At 40.8% G+C, this 17,374-nt stretch overlaps 3 protein-coding genes across 4 annotated transcripts; 1 reads left to right on the forward strand and 2 right to left on the reverse strand.

Moving 5' to 3' along the window:
- Nucleotides 1–263: 263 nt before the first annotated feature.
- Nucleotides 264–2,406, reverse strand: vkorc1 (vitamin K epoxide reductase complex, subunit 1). The gene is made up of 3 exons (XM_010751405.3): nucleotides 2,075–2,406; nucleotides 1,592–1,701; nucleotides 264–1,357 (listed from the first exon to the last, which is right to left on the reverse strand). The coding sequence occupies exons 1-3, from the start codon at nucleotides 2,248–2,250 to the stop codon at nucleotides 1,146–1,148; spliced, it is 498 nt and encodes a 165-aa protein (XP_010749707.1). The 5' UTR covers nucleotides 2,251–2,406; the 3' UTR covers nucleotides 264–1,145.
- A 2,633-nt stretch (nucleotides 2,407–5,039) lies between these two features.
- On the forward strand, nucleotides 5,040–12,122 carry mapk7 (mitogen-activated protein kinase 7). 2 transcript variants are annotated; one of them, XM_010751406.3, is made up of 7 exons: nucleotides 5,040–5,153; nucleotides 6,366–6,640; nucleotides 6,769–6,934; nucleotides 7,306–8,849; nucleotides 8,940–10,054; nucleotides 10,213–10,343; nucleotides 11,767–12,122. In XM_010751406.3, exons 2-7 carry the CDS (start codon nucleotides 6,370–6,372, stop codon nucleotides 11,912–11,914), a joined length of 3,375 nt encoding a protein of 1,124 aa, XP_010749708.2. In that variant the 5' UTR covers nucleotides 5,040–5,153; nucleotides 6,366–6,369; the 3' UTR covers nucleotides 11,915–12,122. The 2 variants fall into 2 exon arrangements, with proteins under 2 accessions (XP_010749708.2, XP_027145226.1); XM_027289425.1 differs by lacking the exon at nucleotides 5,040–5,153 and adding an exon at nucleotides 5,182–5,268 and having other exon boundaries at nucleotides 11,767–11,948.
- On the reverse strand, nucleotides 12,017–16,921 carry zgc:92313 (serine protease 27). Its single transcript, XM_010751407.3, has 6 exons — nucleotides 16,565–16,921; nucleotides 16,251–16,363; nucleotides 16,025–16,104; nucleotides 15,384–15,655; nucleotides 13,360–13,520; nucleotides 12,017–13,162 (listed from the first exon to the last, which is right to left on the reverse strand). Exons 1-6 carry the CDS (start codon nucleotides 16,608–16,610, stop codon nucleotides 12,905–12,907), a joined length of 930 nt encoding a protein of 309 aa, XP_010749709.2. The 5' UTR covers nucleotides 16,611–16,921; the 3' UTR covers nucleotides 12,017–12,904.
- Between the last annotated feature and the right edge of the window lie 453 nt (nucleotides 16,922–17,374).

The following is a 17,374-nucleotide window of genomic DNA, read 5'->3' on the forward strand; positions in this document are numbered from 1 at the left end:
CTTCAGCTTTCTATCTAGTGTTTCTAAATTCATAGTATTTGACTCAGGCACTCCAAGCTAATATGATGCTGTAAGAGTCTAATTCAATTGGGATGAATTTGTATTCGTATAGTAGTATACTATATAAAGCACCCAAAATCAAGCCCAGCCAACATCCAGCAGAGTTGGCAGCAGTTTTAGACTCAGTCCTATGCAAACAACACCACCTGTGGGTTGCAGTGGCTCAACAGGTGGGTTAAAACATCCACTCATCACAGGGTTGGTGCTTTGATATCTAACTCATCCTTTATTTATTTTTAAATTAAAGTGTCCTTGAGCACCTTGAACAGTAGCTTGCTATATGTGTGTTGATGTGTGGATGTATAAAGGTTCTTTGGATATAAGCTCTACATAAATACAGACAAAACTGTTACAGCAGCAGTGATTTAGACCTGCAGGCACCTACAGTTGTGTGCAGGTGACCAACTGGTCTTACATCTCATTAAAACTGAAAACATGATTTGTGTGCAAGTGTGATTTTCATCTTGAAGTAAGGGCGTATGTAGGTTTAGATTAAAGGCAGTTTAAGCATGTCTTAAATTATAATTTGGGTATAAAGCTGACAAAATTAAGTGGGGACAAGTTTGGACATTATCTTTGCTATTCAGTCATACTTGTAACACTGTAGCTCCTGTGTTCCTGAAATACAGCATTAAACTTGACCTGTCTCCACATTGATCATGCAATGACAACTCTGGGCCTTTAGTGCCATCTACTGGTTGGACTGAATAATTACAAGGGTCTGTATCATTTACCACCTTGTATTTTACTGTAGACTGTAGTGTATATCTACTTTTATTTTTGTTGACTTTACAAACCAGGCCTAAAACACATGAGACCAGAACCAGAGGTAGTGTTCAAACGTGTAATCAGCATCAAAAATGCACATTGTCATCTAAAAATGGCCACTGCTTTATCAAGTTTCTGTACTCAAAAACATCTTATAGATCTTCTGAAAGGCATCTTCAGTCCTATTTCTCTGAAAAGTCTTAAGAGGTATAAACAATGCAGAAATAGTGTAGCCTACAATTTGGTTTTCAGATCCAGTGAGACTTCAGTTCAGCAGAAAAAAAGAAGGCGGTGTTGAATTTCACAAGTGAGTCCTTCTATCCAGCCTTTTCCTTCATTCCTTCAATTGCTCTCTTTCGTTGCAGGTTGGTGAAGAGCAACCCAAAGTTGATCATGTATGTTGACACACAGACCATACAGAAATCTTCCAGAACAAAGAAGAGAATAGATGCGAGATAGAGCGAGCCGGCCACCGACACCCAGGAAGAGAAGACCAAAAACATTGCTGCTTTTTTGGACAGTGACAGTCCTGCGATGAAGACAAACACAGATGAGTTCAGTCAGGCAATGAAACATATTAAATAAGCACTTAATACAATGTTATATCTTATTATATTATATGCCTATATGCATATGCAGTATTGAATTTAGCTGAAAAGCAGGCCCAGATATGGTTCATGGACATGCTGGACTGTAAACAGTAGCTATTTTGCCTCCGATTCAGCACTTCTCTGTAATTTGCAGGAGACAATGACAGACTAACCAAGGCCCATCTGCAGAGTGTAAAATATGATGCCAAGCACGCTGTTGGGCTGGTTCAGAGGGCTGTCTTTGGCAACAAAGAACTGGACCAAGCCAAATCCACGTCCCCATCTGCCAAAAATGAAAGAAGACACAGTCAGAAACACACATTATAAAAAAGAGAGAGAAAAGATAGCCTCTAAAATTATTCATAACTCCTAGAAAACTTACCAGGCGTACAGATTATTTAATAAATGACATTTGGACAGGAAATATAAAAAGAGTTATTAACATAAAGTTTAAAAAAAATAAAAGGTGATGTGAGGTATTTGCAGAGGATTTTAACACGTGGCAGCGAAGGGGGTTGGACCTGCCATGAAATATTCAGATTCTACGAGATAAATTTAGAACCTGAAATACCAGAAGTCGAGGTCTCATTCATAACTCTGCAAAGCAACGCATGTACGCGAGTTGATACAGATAAATAAATAAGTAAAAAACATACCTGGAGGTAAAAACTTTGGAGCAGCTCACAGACTCCCCCAGGTCACACATCGCCCTATAATTTGGGTTTCTTTCTCGGGACAGCTCGACGTGAAGCGCATAAACAGACAAAACCAACCCAAAAACGCAGAGAAATATGCGGGTTTGTCTCTCCCATTTCGGCATCGCCAACGCCATGGTTAGTTCAGGACACTTCGCTGATACTCTAAAGTTAAATTTAAATTACTCCTGTGGGCTAAAGGATGAGGAAAAACGCCTCCATCCGCTTTAAAACTTCACCAAATAATCCTCCAACTTGAGGCGACGTGTTAAAAGTCAGACTCTCGCTTTTGATTGGTCTAGTGGGTTTTAGTCTGTGCCTTTTTATTGGACAGCCGGGTCCAGATGTTAAAGCAGCCAGAGGGGGTGTTTACTGTGTAAATGTGGACTTCTGACCGTGAGTCTGATTGGGAAATGTGAAGAAGAAGAGACCTCACTGTTCATGCCACTGCAGCCATTTACAGTCTGCACAGTCATACAAGAATTCTGTGACATCACACTGTTTACATTCTGTGCAGCTTTATCAGCTTTCTATCAGTTTTCTAACCTAAAAACAATGACAAGAACTTACATGTTTATATGAGATTCCTATATGTGATACAGGTTTGTCATCAGCTGCAGTTTTGCACACTGCCAATAGTCTAAAGTGACTCTGATTAGAGGTTTAGTGTTCAGCAGAGGTGGGAGAAGTACTCAGATGATCAGATCTTAACTCAAAGTAGCAATACCACAGTGTAGAAATACTCTGTGACAAGCAGCCTAAAAGTCATGCATTCAAACATTTACTCAAGTAAAGACACAAAATATACTTACAATAACTCTCATTATACAGAATGGCACGTTTCAGAATAATATATAATACTGGATTATAATTATTTATGCATTATGTTTACATCACTTTAATGCTGCAGCTGGTAATGGTGGTTTTGTTTATCTGCCGGATAGCTTGTGAATTTACCGCAATAAATTTGACTTAATCTATAGGCGTAATCTTACATCTTCATTGTTTAGTTGATTATATCTGGTATTAAATTGAATCTGCAAAGGTGGTGGTGAAATGTTTCATTTATGTGACATATTTTCCAGCAGGGGGGCTTGGGGGTCCTCCCCCAGAAAATTTTGTATTTCTTAGATGCAATTTCCTGCATTCTAGTCAATTTTAGGGTGACTTACTAGACATGGCAAATCCTAAATCATAAAAAAAAAAAACACACAATTTAAGGAGGAGGAAAGCAGACTTCAAGTTTTAAGCGATGTTTGAAACAAGCGGTATTATTGTTTGTCCCAGTCCGCCCATGGATGTAAGGATGTAATAATCATAAAGTCTGGCTTCAGGGTGGTGCCAGAGGTTATCTCCAGTGTCAGATCTTGATAAACTGCATTCAGTCTTCACCAGGCAAGTCTCAGTTTGCCCAGATTTTAAATATGCATTAAAATGTGTGCAACATAAAAAAAAAAGAAGAAAAGAAACAGTCATCCATATTATAATCTGAAACATCAGCATGTTACTTGCAGAGCTCTGTCTGTGTAACAGTCTTAAACTGACACCAGATTAAAGAAGCAGACAGGAAGAGTTTGAACCATCCTACACACAGTAGTCATGTTGTAATGGTATTGTGTATGATTAACAAACTTTCTTGAAGATTCCTGTCATTGAGCTTAGGTTACAACAACCTAAGAAAAACATGAGAGTGGTCAGCTTAAAGTATAGTGTTCACATCTCTGAGGGCCTGACCTGGATGCTGCATACTGACTACGGTGAGAAAGACAAAGCAGAGATTGTTTCACCTCAGACGCTTGAGGACATTCCAGGTATCCCATCAAATGCTGAGGAATTTTGACCCAGGCACCACTGAGAGCAACCTGACAGGAACGTCACTGTCAGGTACAGAAAGAGCACCAAACAAGACCGCAAGGCCCTGCAAAGAGTAGTTAGTTCAGTCGAAGATACATTGTGCTATACCCTGCTTAAAAGACGACTATAACAGATGCTGCAAAGATTAGGCTAGGAGAATGTTCTGGACAAACCAAACCAGCACTGATAGGCTCAGGAAGTGTTTATACCTTAAGACCACTAGGATCCTAAATGAGGACACTGCTATTTTTTCCTTATTGTCATCCATGTCTAACCATTAAGCTCTAACCGTTATTTATTTTATTTTTCACTCCTCTTTCTCCAAAGGAAATTGTGAGATTCACACTGTTTACATACTGTAGGCTAACCCCTTATTGCAGTGTGAGCGTCTGACAAAGCAAATGAGAATAGGTTATAATGTAAAGACAGCAAAAGTGATGGTATTGTGTATACTGCATTTAAAATCTTATGGTATGGTTTTGTTGGCAAAATGTTTATAAGTATTAAAAATCAAAAGTACTCATTACATTATATGACTGGCTTATTTTAAGCAGGAATTTAATATTGCAGTTGGTCAAGATAGAGTTCACTTAGTTACTAAGCTGCTTTATTACCCAATATTTGTGCTTTGCATTGCAAAGAGTCAAACTCTACTTTTTAACGTTTTAAATGTTAGTTTATACTGTGCTCACATGCTGCATATTCCTACATAAAGTTGGGTTTAATCAAACTTCCATCCAGCATGATGCCAGAAAACATGACAGCTAAGATCATCCATTCGGGGGAATGTGGAAGGAAAAATCAAATGTAGCACTTAATGTGAGTCATTGGATCACATCACATCAATGCTCCAGTGTTGTTGTAGTAATTAAACTAGCTTTTGTGGTGTTTAGTGTTTAAATGGAGGTAATTTTGTCTCAATGTGGCCCCTCCTAAATAATTAAAGTCTGGAAAACAGCGTCACCAAAAACAGAGACCCTTCTGTCTGCCCCTAAGTCCCGCCTCCCACCACTCTCTCAGCTCCTATTGGACGGTCATTCGGACGTCGCTTCGCCTTATTGGTCCGCGACATGACACTCAAAACCCAACACGGAACCGTACGAGGAAGCGGCAGACAAAAACAAGAGATAACCGCGTTACTACGGGATTAAAAACACAACTACGGATGTCGTGGTTGGCTCACAAGGTGACGGTCTTTATTTTGGTAGTTAGAAACACGTCTCTGTGTTGTCCGGCTTGGTTATACAACCGAAAAAAGACATTATTTAACGGTATACGTTCCTAGAAAGCCTGAGCTTCAGGTAACTAGCCTACGCCCCTGCGTCAAAGAGTGTGTACGGCTGTGTGTCTTTATCTGTAATTAATGTTGTTTCAACCGCGGTGTGGTACAAAAACAAGCTGGCCTTCAAACGCAGCTTCTCGTCGGTTAGTCCTCAGACTCCGTGCGTAATCTGGAGACGTCGTTTGATTGAGAGCTACAGGTTTTGGCCATTTGACTGACAGGCCTAGTGTGTGTGTGTGTGTGTGTGAGTGTGTGTGTGTGTGTGAAGTTGCTGGCCAGTGTTGATCAGCTGATTTTAATGTTCACAATCTTCTCGTGCAGCACTCAAACATAAAGGCGCACGCGTTTAATCAGTGCAGTAACTAAACAATTGCCCAATCATTATCTTGATTTATTGAAATGTGTCTTGTCTATCAGTGACTGACTGACTGACCCTTTTCCTGAGTCCTGAAGTGGCTCCTGGGGGCCTCTCGGCTCTGGCAGGGAGACAAACAGCTTTTCTGTGGAGGTCAACTTAAGCACAACTAAAGTATTTCATGTTTGATTCACAACACGTTTATTTAGTGCTGCCACTAACAATTATTTTTATTATTAATGAATCTGATTATTATTTTGTTGAATAATTTTATCAAAGTGTCAAAAAAAATATGACCAACAGTCCAAAACATATAAAGATATGCAGTTTACTGTCCTATAGGACAAAGGAAAACAACAAACACTAATGTTTGAAATGTTGAAACAATGGTCTGGCATTTTTAAGTTATCAAAATAGTTGCTGCGATTCATTTTTTGTTATAGTTCTTCAAACTTTTATACATTTTGTATTATATTCAGGACTATGCTTGTTGTCCGAATACTGCCATTATCAGGATCTGATTTTTTTTTTTTATTATAAAAAGAGTATCATCATTAACGATATCATACCTTGCACAAATGCAGTGTTTTTTTTTTTTTTAATGTATCCAATAGTGACAGTGTGCTGACGTTCTGGACATGCCGATTTATTTTACTCAACCTCAAGTACAAGCAGTGCTTTATGTCTCTACCATTGCAGAACCTGTAAGATTATACCGACAATACTTCTGTCTCATTTTTCTTGTATGTGATTCTTTGCAGAAAAATGTCAACTAAGGAGAGTGGAGAAAGGAAAAATGGTCAACCTGTGGCCATGTCACCTGAAAGGATGGCCACTGACAAAGGCAGAGAAAACCAGAACCAGCGTGAAGCAGCAGAAGGCGCCACGGACACGAGCACAACAGCAAAAAACCTGGCCTTGCTTAAAGCACACTCTCTGGACGTGAAGTTCGACGTCGGAGAGGAGTATGATGTTATAGAAACCATCGGCACGGGGGCCTATGGCGTTGTTTCATCTGCAAGGAGAAGGGACAATGGTACGGGCTATTTTCATGATGAAATCACACAATTCATTCTGTGTGCACTACAGTGTTCAACGTTTAATGTGGAAATTCGTTATCACTTAATATTAAGACTTAAAAACTCCTGTGTTTACGTCTCACAGGCCAGCAGGTGGCGATAAAGAAGATCTCCAATGCTTTTGAAGTGGTGACAAATGCCAAGCGGACGTTGCGAGAGCTGAAGATTCTCAAGCACTTCAAACATGACAACATTATCGCTATCAAAGACATCTTACAGCCTAACCTTCCTCACTCTGCCTTCAAGTCTGTGTATGTACTTTTTTAAATTTTCCATTGTAAGTTTGGTGGCATATTCTTAAGTTTATTGATAAAGTATCAGACCATAGGCCTTAACAAACACTGCCCTTTACAAAGGAATGGCGTTTGTCCAGAAGATTAAAGTTGATGGGAGATGTACTGGGTTAAGGGGAATTTTGGAACTCATACAAAGTAATTAGTTGTTTGAAGTCTTGATGACGATCCACTGCAACGCTTTACAACTAGAATATTTTTTCTCATGGCCACAGTTCAGCCACTTCTAATCAAGTTGACTTCTCTTTTAAATAAGGTAAACTGAGAAATGAACAGACTGTGAGACTGCTGTGAGCTCATCACACTTTTCCATCTTCCCACGCGTGCAGGTACGTGGTGCTGGACCTCATGGAGAGTGATTTGCACCAGATCATACACTCTGCTCAGACGCTCACCTCAGAACACACACGTTACTTTCTGTACCAGCTCCTCCGTGGCCTTAAGTACGTGCACTCTGCCAACGTCATCCACCGTGACCTCAAACCCTCCAACCTGTTGGTGAACGAGAACTGTGAGCTAAAAATCGGTGACTTCGGCATGGCGAGGGGTCTAAGTTCACACCCTGAGGAGTCTCATTCCTTTATGACTGAATATGTGGCAACTCGATGGTACCGTGCCCCTGAACTCCTGCTTTCTCTGAATCACTATAGTTTGGCCATTGACTTGTGGTCTGTGGGGTGCATCTTTGCAGAAATGTTGGGCCGCAAACAGCTTTTTCCTGGAAAGCACTACGTTCACCAGCTCCAGCTCATTTTGTCCGTGTTAGGCACTCCTCCTGATGGGTTAATTGGTGCAATTAGGGCTGACAGAGTACGATCCTACGTTCAAAGTCTCCCATCACGGTCCGCTGTGCCTTTGGCCAAACTTTACCCACAAGCTGAACCAGAGGCTTTGGACCTGCTGGCAGACATGTTGCAGTTTGACCCTCGTGAGAGAATCAGCGTGACACAAGCACTGGAACATCCTTACCTTGCCAAGTACCACGATACAGATGATGAGCCAGTTTGTGTGCCAGCTTTTGACTTTGAATTCGACAAGCTGCCAATGAACAAGGAACAAATTAAAGAGGCGATTCTGATGGAGATCCAGGACTTCCATCAAAATAAACAAACCTGTCGTCAGAGACTGCAGTTCAAGCCCTTGGCGAGAGTGAACAACAGAGCTGCAGCACAAGGCGGTAACCAGTGCACTGCTCAGCCCTCGACTGCTAAATTGAGCAAACCAACACTGGTTCCGATGGCACAGCACTCACAAGCAGCACAGATACAGCAACAGCAAGTTAAATCTCAACAGCAACAAGACCACACACCAGCAGAAGTGAACCACACATTTACAAATCAGATGCAAGCCTTTATTAAGCCTCCCTCCCTTTTAGAAGTTGTCCCGCCTCATGTGACCCATAATTTGCCTCTCCTCTCTAAAAGCGAAAGCGGCCCAGTTGATGTGGACATGCCCAGTGCCAACTCAGACAGCGGCCAGCCAGAGACCATAGATTTAACGACACCAGTGTCTAGTCAGGACACTCCATCAGAAACAATGAGGGACAGTGAGGTACAGGAGCAGCTAACCAGCAGTCAGGCTCCTCTGACTCAGACCACCCAGAGCCAGTCCATGACCCAGGCTCCCACTTCCATTCCTGCAACGCCAGCACAGACAATAACACCTCTACCCACCACTGTGCCTTCCCTTTCTCTCTCTGTGGCACAGGCCCAGTCACTGTCCCAGTCTCTTTCACAGTCACTGTCCAAGAATGCCAGGCCTCCTCCAGGTGCCGTAGAGGCAACCAGAAAAGAAGGAGCTATTTCAGAGGATACTAAAAATGCACTGAAGGCAGCTTTACTGAAATCAGCTCTAAGAAATAAAGCCAGGGGTGGTGAGTTTGTTTTCAATGTATTCATTTAAAATCATTGACATGTCATATTTTTTCGACCACCTTTATCTGAATTTGACATCTTCATTGCAGATGGAAGTACTTCTGCTCTGGGCATCGACACTGGTGCAGGAGGTGGTGTATCGTCCTCCCTGTCTTCCGTAGCGGAGTCGCGTCGGCCTGTCACAGCACAGGAGCGTCAACGAGAACGAGAAGAGAAACGGAGGAAGAGGCAGGAACGGGCAAGAGAGAGGGAGAGGAAAATGAAGGAAAAGGAGAGAAGAGAGGGAAAGCAAGGGGACTCGCTGGGTGGGGTTCTACTGAGTGACAATGACAAAAGCCTTTTGCAACGTTGGACAAAGATGATGGACAGACGCAGTGAGAAATCTCAGACTCCCAATAACGATGGAACAAATAATAAGGACTGTAATGTGAGCTTGCACCGGTGTGCAGCTATCAACGATAACACTCAAGGAGCACTGAACAATAAGACAGACAAGGAGGCAAGGAAGGTTCAGTCTCATGAACAGTTAATCTCTCAAGTTAAACCTAACCAGCAAGGCATGTTTCAGCCTCCCAGCACCCAGCAACCACCATTACTTTTCTCCATGAGCCAGAGGAAACCTACAGCAGATATAGTTGTTGCTGTAAGCGGAGGAATAGATATAATGTCTGTCACTGGTGGCTTTGGTAAGAACAACACGGTCAAACCTCACACTGAGAGCAATGGACAAAGTGGTTTCAACTGTTTGAGGAACTGGAGCGGGCAGCAATTAGAGACGAGGCCACCGCAACAGCCACAACCGAACAGGAAACCGCAGCCTCCACCATCGGGCTTTCTCCAGCCCCAGCTCCAACCTCAAACCCAGCCTGAGCCTCAACCTCAGTCACAACTGCTTCCTCTGGAGAGTTTTTTGACCAAAGCTCCAACACTGACGACCAGAGAGACAAATGGGAACGTGGATATCGGAAGCCAAAATAACCCCAACTCCCACACTAACCCCCCGACAGCAAATGGAGGTCCAATGGAGAAGCTGTGTCCCTCTGTAGGCGAGAAATCCGGGCCACAGACCACAAACCCTCTCTGTGGGGCTTTAGGGGTCCCATCACAACCTCATCCCAGCTTAGGATTCACGGATACTGGACAGCAAGGGCCGTCCATTGCCCCTGACATCCATACAGTAACACTGCAGCTCTCAAAGTCCCAGGTGTGCCTCTGGTTTCTTCTGTTTTATTGTAAAATATTTTATTGCCTTTTGCAATACATATACTGTATTTTAAATGTCACAATCTTCTGCTTGCCTTGAACTGATCTTAAGAATACAAAGTTCCGATGACCCAATGTTTACCCCTTTTCTGTTGTCAGGTAGAGGATGTTTTACCCCCTGTGTTCTCAGTCACCCCTAAAGGCAGCGGGGCTGGGTATGGCGTGGGCTTTGACCTGGATGACCTTCTCAACCAGTCTCTCACAGACCTGCAACACTGTGACCGAGACAGGTAAGGTTTAACACAGTGTGAGCTTGGTTTAAAACAAATCCAGCATCTGATGCCTGGGGGGGGAAAAAAACAAAAAACACTTATTTATATCAGACTGTTATCTGTGTATATCTGGTAGTTGTTGTTTAGGCAAACGTGGCTCTGAAATTTTTATTCAGCCTTGTACAACTGCTGTCTCGTGTGATGTTTTTCACACCAGATTCATCATGATGGGTGCAGCAGAAATAGTTAACTCAAAGAAAACAGGTTCACATGTTTTCAAGTACTCGCATGCCAGGTCTCCATCCTGGAGATGTGGGACATATAATGAATTCTTGTCCAATCCGGTCGTAGCTAATACGTTGCCACGGCAGTCTTTTTAGTACCAGATTCCTGCTTGTCATGATTGCAAGGTATATTTACATCAAGATACAATGTGATGCAAGTGTTTTATTACAGTTATACCATGGTCATCTACCAATGCCCAAATACCAAGAGTATTTAGCTTGAGGACTGCAATACACAATTATTTTCATTTGAGCAACAAATGCCCATCACAATTACCCAAAGTTAAAAGATTCATCTTGGGCTGTGTCTGACCAAAAGCCCCAAACCAAATTATATCCAGTTTATTATGACACAAAAGAATGCAAATGTCAAATTTGAGAAGCTAGCATCAGTGAAATTATGACATTATTTCTTGAAAATTTACTAAAACCCTGAATCAGTTGTTTATCAAATAGTTTGTCAATCAGATACTCTATTAATTGTTTTAGCTCTATTTAGTTTAACAGTCTCAACAATGAGATATAGAACAATGTTCACTGTTAATGTTCAAAATCAGAAACTAGTACTTTCTCTGACAACTGTTTAAACTAAATCATTCTCTACAGTTGTGTCAACATAGCTTTACAATTGACCTGAAAAAATCTGAATCAAGTTACAGTAGTCAAGTGGAAATACTGGATCTCTGTCATTCTTTAATTATAGTGTGATCAGTGTTTCTCAAACTTGTTAATGTTTTTCCTTCTATGGTATTTGTTTATGTCAGCAGTTACTTCCACAGTAAGCTACACCCTAAATGGCTTGTTCATTTAAAATAACTACAAATTTTTTTTTTTATCAAAAATGGAACTACTTGACACAAATATCTCCTACTTCACTGAAGTCCATGCTCAGCGTTTGTTTTTTAGATTTAATGTTCCTGTTTCAGCAGATGAATGTGAAAACAGCCTCTATAATAATAATCTACACAGTGAAGGTCGAACATCTGAGGGAAATGACATGAAGCATTTAAGTTGAAGGGGACTGCAAACATACATACATGTAGTTTTCAGTGGACAGTTGTGACTTTTACTGGTGGCGCTCTGTTTTGTTCTAGGTACTTTTGATAATAAAAGAAGTCACTCTGAATGCTTTCTATACTTTTCTTCTCCTCCATCAGTTACGATTCAGCCCCTCTCTCCGCCTCCCTGTTATCTGATTGGAGCGAGGTTCACCGCATGACGCCAGCTGATCTGGAGTCACTGCAGCAGGAGTTGCAGCTCGGCTCTCCCATGATCCTCTCTGATACCATTCCCCCTGATGCCTGACTTTCCCCTTCCTAAAACACACTCTGATTTGTGTAAATGTTAGATATTGATTTAGCATGGAAACCTCAAGTAAAGACTGATCAAATTAATTTAAAAGCTAGCTTTTTTTTTTTAAATAGGCACTACCAGGCAGCCTTTTTTTTAATTTTATTTTATTTTTTACTATTATGACATGCTGTGCCTTCTTTATAATAAAGAAAACATCAAAGTCATCACCTGTCTGTGAACTACAATGAATTAAGTGTTCAATTCAATGGAGATTAAGTTGGTTTTCAGTGAGGCAGGCCATTTCAAAATTACTTTGAAGCAATTCAAAGAGACTTTTAAAGGTTATTTCAAAAAGCGACTGCTTTAGTATTTAGAGATGTCAGCGGATGTAGAAGTAGATATGAAAATATTTTTTAAAAAACAGTGTGTGGGATTGCAGTAATGGAATTTAATATGTAGAACTATGTTTTCATTAGTGTATAATCACCTGAACATAATTGTCATGTTTTTGTTACCTTAGAATGAGTCTTATATCTACCGATTCTGTGGAGGATGAAACAAAGAGTATTGCAATCTGGAACAGCTACCCCACAAGATTCCACTAAATTCTACACACTGGTCTTTTAAGAAAGCTTTCAAAGTGCATTACTGAAGCTTCGGTCCGTATACAACATACAACATTTCCAAACGTAGCTATCAGAAGTTGAACTGAGCAGTGACCTGATTTTAGGAATCAAATTAAGAATTTATTTCAAATACAGAACATAATTTATTTAGCACATAATTGTGATTTAAAATACAAAACCTATCCAAACTACTTTGAATCAAAGATCATAATGCAAGGTTGTAGTTCTAAAAATGATAAGATTATATTACATTTCATGTTCAATATGGCTCCATGTGCATGGCAGGTACAGTTTTCTAGTTTCATTATTCAGACATATCATTAATCACCTCCTTCATTTGGCCTGGTGTGCATGCTACTTTCCAGAAATACAGTTTTCAAAGTGTCTGAACCAGAATCAGTAGAATGGACAGACAGGTGACCAACATAGCAGTCCTCCCACACCAGTTCTGATTAGCTTGACCATACAGCCGGATCTCTGGTATCTTGTTGGTGATGAAGCTTGAGAAGCTGGTCATTCTGGCATACACACCTGGCTGGTTTCGCTGAGCACAGCCATGTCCAAAACTCACCACCCCAGCCTGCACCCAGGTCCCATTTAGCATCTGGCAGACGAGGGGCCCTCCCGAATCACCCTTTAAAAGACGACACAAACACACAAAGCATTCAGCGTTCACCACTGGGGAGGTATCAGTGCTCAAAAGGAAGCTCTTACAAACTAGACAGTGGGTGACTACAGAAAAGTAGCGATCAGAGTTTGTTTTTTTTCAGTGCAGATTCTTGTTTTGCAAGGGCGTGTTTGTGAACCTTAGCATGGATGATCCAACAATACCTGGCAGGAGTCCTTGCCGCCTTCCTGGTATCCAGCGCAGATCATGTCATACAAGATGTCCACCTGGTTGGACGGGTCCGTCTGGTACATCTCCTGACATGAACTCTGGGAGATGATTGGCACCTGCACTTGCTGCAGAGTCCCAATTCCTGGCAGAGGGACTGAGGGGAATACGAGGACAGATGGAAGAACAAAAGGACTGTGAGACTTACATTTCTGCAACTGAACAGGTGGCCAATAAGCTTTTTGTTTGCTACCAAAACATGTGTACATTTTTGTAATAATAACGCTTCAATTGACTGTGTTTCATGCTAATGGTTGTTCTTCACATTGTGTTTTGTGTATAATTTTGCAAATATGTAAATATTGCTGCATACACTGGGCCTTAGATAAATGCATTTGTTCTGGATTAAAAATTTCTAGGTGCAAAAATAAATATAGTAATGTTATTAATGTATTACTTTATGGCAAATGTATGCTATAATACATGTAAAATAACAAGTTGATGTTCAGGGCAATTACAGTACGAGTGTTCCACTGTCATGCATAACATCAGACAAAACTGTTCACGTGTACAAAAAAAAACCTGGCTGGAATAATTAATTTGACAACAACATTTCATAACAGTCTGATCATATCATGATATGACTCCACCGAAAGTCAAAAGGCAAATTATTTAATTATAACCCAGCCACAATGACTTCAGGATATTACTCCCTTGTAAAGGACTGGCTTCTATAACCCATCTGTTCTACACTCTACTGATGAAAAACTGTAAATGATACCTATAGGAAAGAGAGAATAAATCATTAAAAATGTATTACTACCTATCTGACACATGGACCTACACTTACATGAATCATTAGAATTTTCTATCCTTAGGTTACACAGGGTCACGTGTGGGTCTTGAGGTCCTCGGCAGTATTAGTCGTTTGGCTTTGGTTGAGAACAGTAGGTGCCAATCTATCTCAACACTGCGGTGGCCAGGGTCGAAGAGACCTATTTCTGCCTTCCCAGACATAATAGATAGCTTGGCGCTGATGTTCCAATCAGCGTAAACAGACAACAGTGTCCCCAGACTAGAATATGCTGACAATAACACCTGCATGAGTAAAGACACATTCTCTTTGGCTAATTCTGGGTGTATTTGTAGTGTTATCTTGGGGTTTAAAGTCTATCCACCAGGATGAGTTGGGCAGAGTGTCAATAAATAATACAGCATAAGACATCAGAGGCTCCTGAATACTTCCTTCCCTCCTGGCCTCACCATTGATAACCCCATATTACCCATGTTTCTGTACTATCATCACATTCTAGTCTGGAGACACTGTTGTCTGTTTATGTTAACGAAACATCAACGGCAAGCTATCTATGTCTAGGAAGACAAAATAAGTCTCTTCGACCCTGGCCACCAGTGTTGAGATAGATTGGCACCTACTGTTCTCAACCAAAGCCAAACAACAACTACTCCTGAGGCCCACATGTGACCCTGTGTAATCTAAGGATAGAGAATTCCATAACAGTAACAAAGATCATTATTAAAAGAGTAAGGCTGTCAAAGAATATTATATTATCATCATCATCATTATTATTATTATAAAAATATATATAAATTCAATTATATGATTGAACTGTGACAAAAACACATTCAATTGTGAAGAACACGCAACACTCCCACAGCTGCCTGTTCATGGTTATGTTGAAACAAGCGAATGATTCAAAAACAGCATGGTAATGATGGTCAAGAGTTCACAACCCCAGTCGGCAAGTTGTACTAGCACCAAATCATAACAGAAGATGCACCGACTTCTTGGCCAATTTTGATAGCACTAGAAAGTAATTGAGTTTTTTTTTTTTTTTGTATTTTAAGTTTTTTTTTTTTTTTTTTTACATAAACAGAAAAGATAAATTGTTTGCATGCCAGAATCCAAGAAAAATAAAAGGGCTTTTTGGAGAATGTAAAACATTTAACTACTAAATAGAAGTAATCTGGATACAGGCTACATCATATGAATAAGCTTTACCATCATCGCGGATATTCCCCCAGCCAGTGACGACACACTGCATGCCACCTGGGAAAAGGGTGCCAGACGTGGGCAAGCATATTGGACGGACATGATCCGACCAGGTTACTGGGGTGGACAGCTCGACCAAGGCCAAATCCTTCCCCTTGTGAGGCTCCTCGTAACTGTTTGGAATCACCACCCGCTTCACACGATGTGTTGACTGGTGTGAGTTGATGCCATGCAGTTGGTATCGGCCAGCGTAGATGATGTAAGAGCCCACGTCAGATGGACTGTTGGACGACAAAGGGGCACAGAATGAAACATGATAGACTGGAAATGTGAAACCTTTACAATTTACTGTGACAAAAAGTGCTGAATGGCTTTATGCCAAGCAGGTGCTCCGTGAAATAGGTTTTATGTTCACCACATTCTCGGACAAGGTGCACATTTGTGCAAGAAAGAAGGTGTAAAAGAATTAACTAGACATTGAAGATGACTGAGGTGACTAGGCAAGGCATATTAATCATATTCCTGTTTAAAAGAAAAAGCTTTGACAAACTGCAGTGGCCATTGCCACAAATTCCAAGAAAATGACTCAGACAACTAATAAAAGCTGCAGTTCACTCGCTGATTTTTTTGAGTGCCAGGAGTTTTCTTACTTGGGGAAACAATGCGCAGCTGATAGGACCCAGTTCTCTGTGATGATGGAGCCTCCACAGATATGACGAGCAGACGATGTCTGGAAGCCGAGGGGAGGCAAAAGAGTGAGTCACCTCAGCATCACAGGCAAACCACTCTCTCAGTAGGTCAGTTTGAGAAACAGGATACAGATTAAACCACCCACAGGCAGAACTGATGGTAAATCCTGTTTCAGTGGGTCCTTACCTGTACATCCACCTGCCACGGCCAAGCACCATCTTTGGCGTCCTCCCCTCCCACAATCCTGTTCTCCTGTAACGGTGGTCGGCCACATTCCTGAGCGTAGGAAGCCAAAACACCTAAATGTAAACATAAATTACATTCCTGATTAATTTGAGCCAGCTGAGCTTTATACAAGACGACACAAAAATTCAGTTTTATAGCATGAGGTAAGAGCAGACAACCTGCAGTGTGTTTTACAGGTGGACAAAGAAAACAACAGACATGGCGAGAGAAGAGAAGATGGAGGGGGTGGGGGTAATTTAACGGTTGTTACTCACCTGTTACGCACAAGAAAATAGCAGGAAACTGAAATCTGTGCGACATTTTGTGTGTTTTCCCCAAACAAATTAAGTTTCACCTGAAGCAGAACCAGTGGTTATCTCCAAAAATCACGACAAAAAAAAAAACTCTTCTTTTTTTACACCGTCACCTTTCCTCTTCTTCAGGTGCGTTAAGACTTAAGGTACAGGGAGTCCAAACAGTTACATCCCGTTTGATTCAAAAAATCATTTCTCCAAACGTTTTACCGTCGACAAACTGTCTCCACGTCTGAACAAATGGGGAGGATTCGAGCAGGTTTCGATCACAAACAGCTGCCTTGTCTGGAGGTTCAACTACGCCCAATCAAAACCCTTGTCCCGCCCACCTAGCCCACCTGAAATCCACTTCCTGGTGAGATCACAGGTAAAACAAGTTTTCCACCTTTCCCGTGTTATGTGCTATTTGGATTTTAGATAAAAAATGTTTGACATTTGACACATTTATCATTTCAGCAGATAGAAACAATAACAATAATAATAACTACCAATAATAATAATGATAATAATCAAGATTTATATAGCACCTTTCAAAATAATACAACAATAAACAATAAATCAGAACACAATAAATTCAACTACAATAACAATAAGATAAAAACAATAAATCAATAAAAGATAGACTAAAATGTGAATTAACTAAAGGCCCTTTTTTAAAAGTGCGTTTTTTATGTTTTATTTTTATTTATTTTTTTAAATTAAGCCTAATATAGTCAACTACAAAGTTTTACTAAAGTTTAATGTGTTTCAGGTATTTAAATGAGAATGAAT

Source organism: Larimichthys crocea, chromosome XVI (assembly GCF_000972845.2).
Source record: "Larimichthys crocea isolate SSNF chromosome XVI, L_crocea_2.0, whole genome shotgun sequence".
Taxonomy (NCBI): Eukaryota; Metazoa; Chordata; class Actinopteri; family Sciaenidae; genus Larimichthys; species Larimichthys crocea.

Coding starts and splice junctions, on each gene's coding strand:
- mapk7 (XM_010751406.3), top strand. CDS start 6,370: ATGTCAACTAAGGAGAGTGGAGAAAGGAAAAATGGTCAACCTGTGGCC. Junction 6,641..6,768: donor TGCAAGGAGAAGGGACAATG/GTACGGGCTATT, acceptor TACGTCTCACAG/GCCAGCAGGTGGCGATAAAG. Junction 6,935..7,305: donor CACTCTGCCTTCAAGTCTGT/GTATGTACTTTT, acceptor CCACGCGTGCAG/GTACGTGGTGCTGGACCTCA.
- zgc:92313 (XM_010751407.3), bottom strand. CDS start 16,610: ATGTCGCACAGATTTCAGTTTCCTGCTATTTTCTTGTGCGTAACAG. Junction 15,656..16,024: donor GCTGCGCATTGTTTCCCCAA/GTAAGAAAACTC, acceptor GTCGTCCAACAG/TCCATCTGACGTGGGCTCTT. Junction 13,521..15,383: donor GGGGAATATCCGCGATGATG/GTAAAGCTTATT, acceptor TATTCCCCTCAG/TCCCTCTGCCAGGAATTGGG.
- vkorc1 (XM_010751405.3), bottom strand. CDS start 2,250: ATGGCGTTGGCGATGCCGAAATGGGAGAGACAAACCCGCATATTTCTC. Junction 1,702..2,074: donor TCCAAAGTTTTTACCTCCAG/GTATGTTTTTTA, acceptor CATTTTTGGCAG/ATGGGGACGTGGATTTGGCT. Junction 1,358..1,591: donor CACTCTGCAGATGGGCCTTG/GTTAGTCTGTCA, acceptor TCTTCATCGCAG/GACTGTCACTGTCCAAAAAA.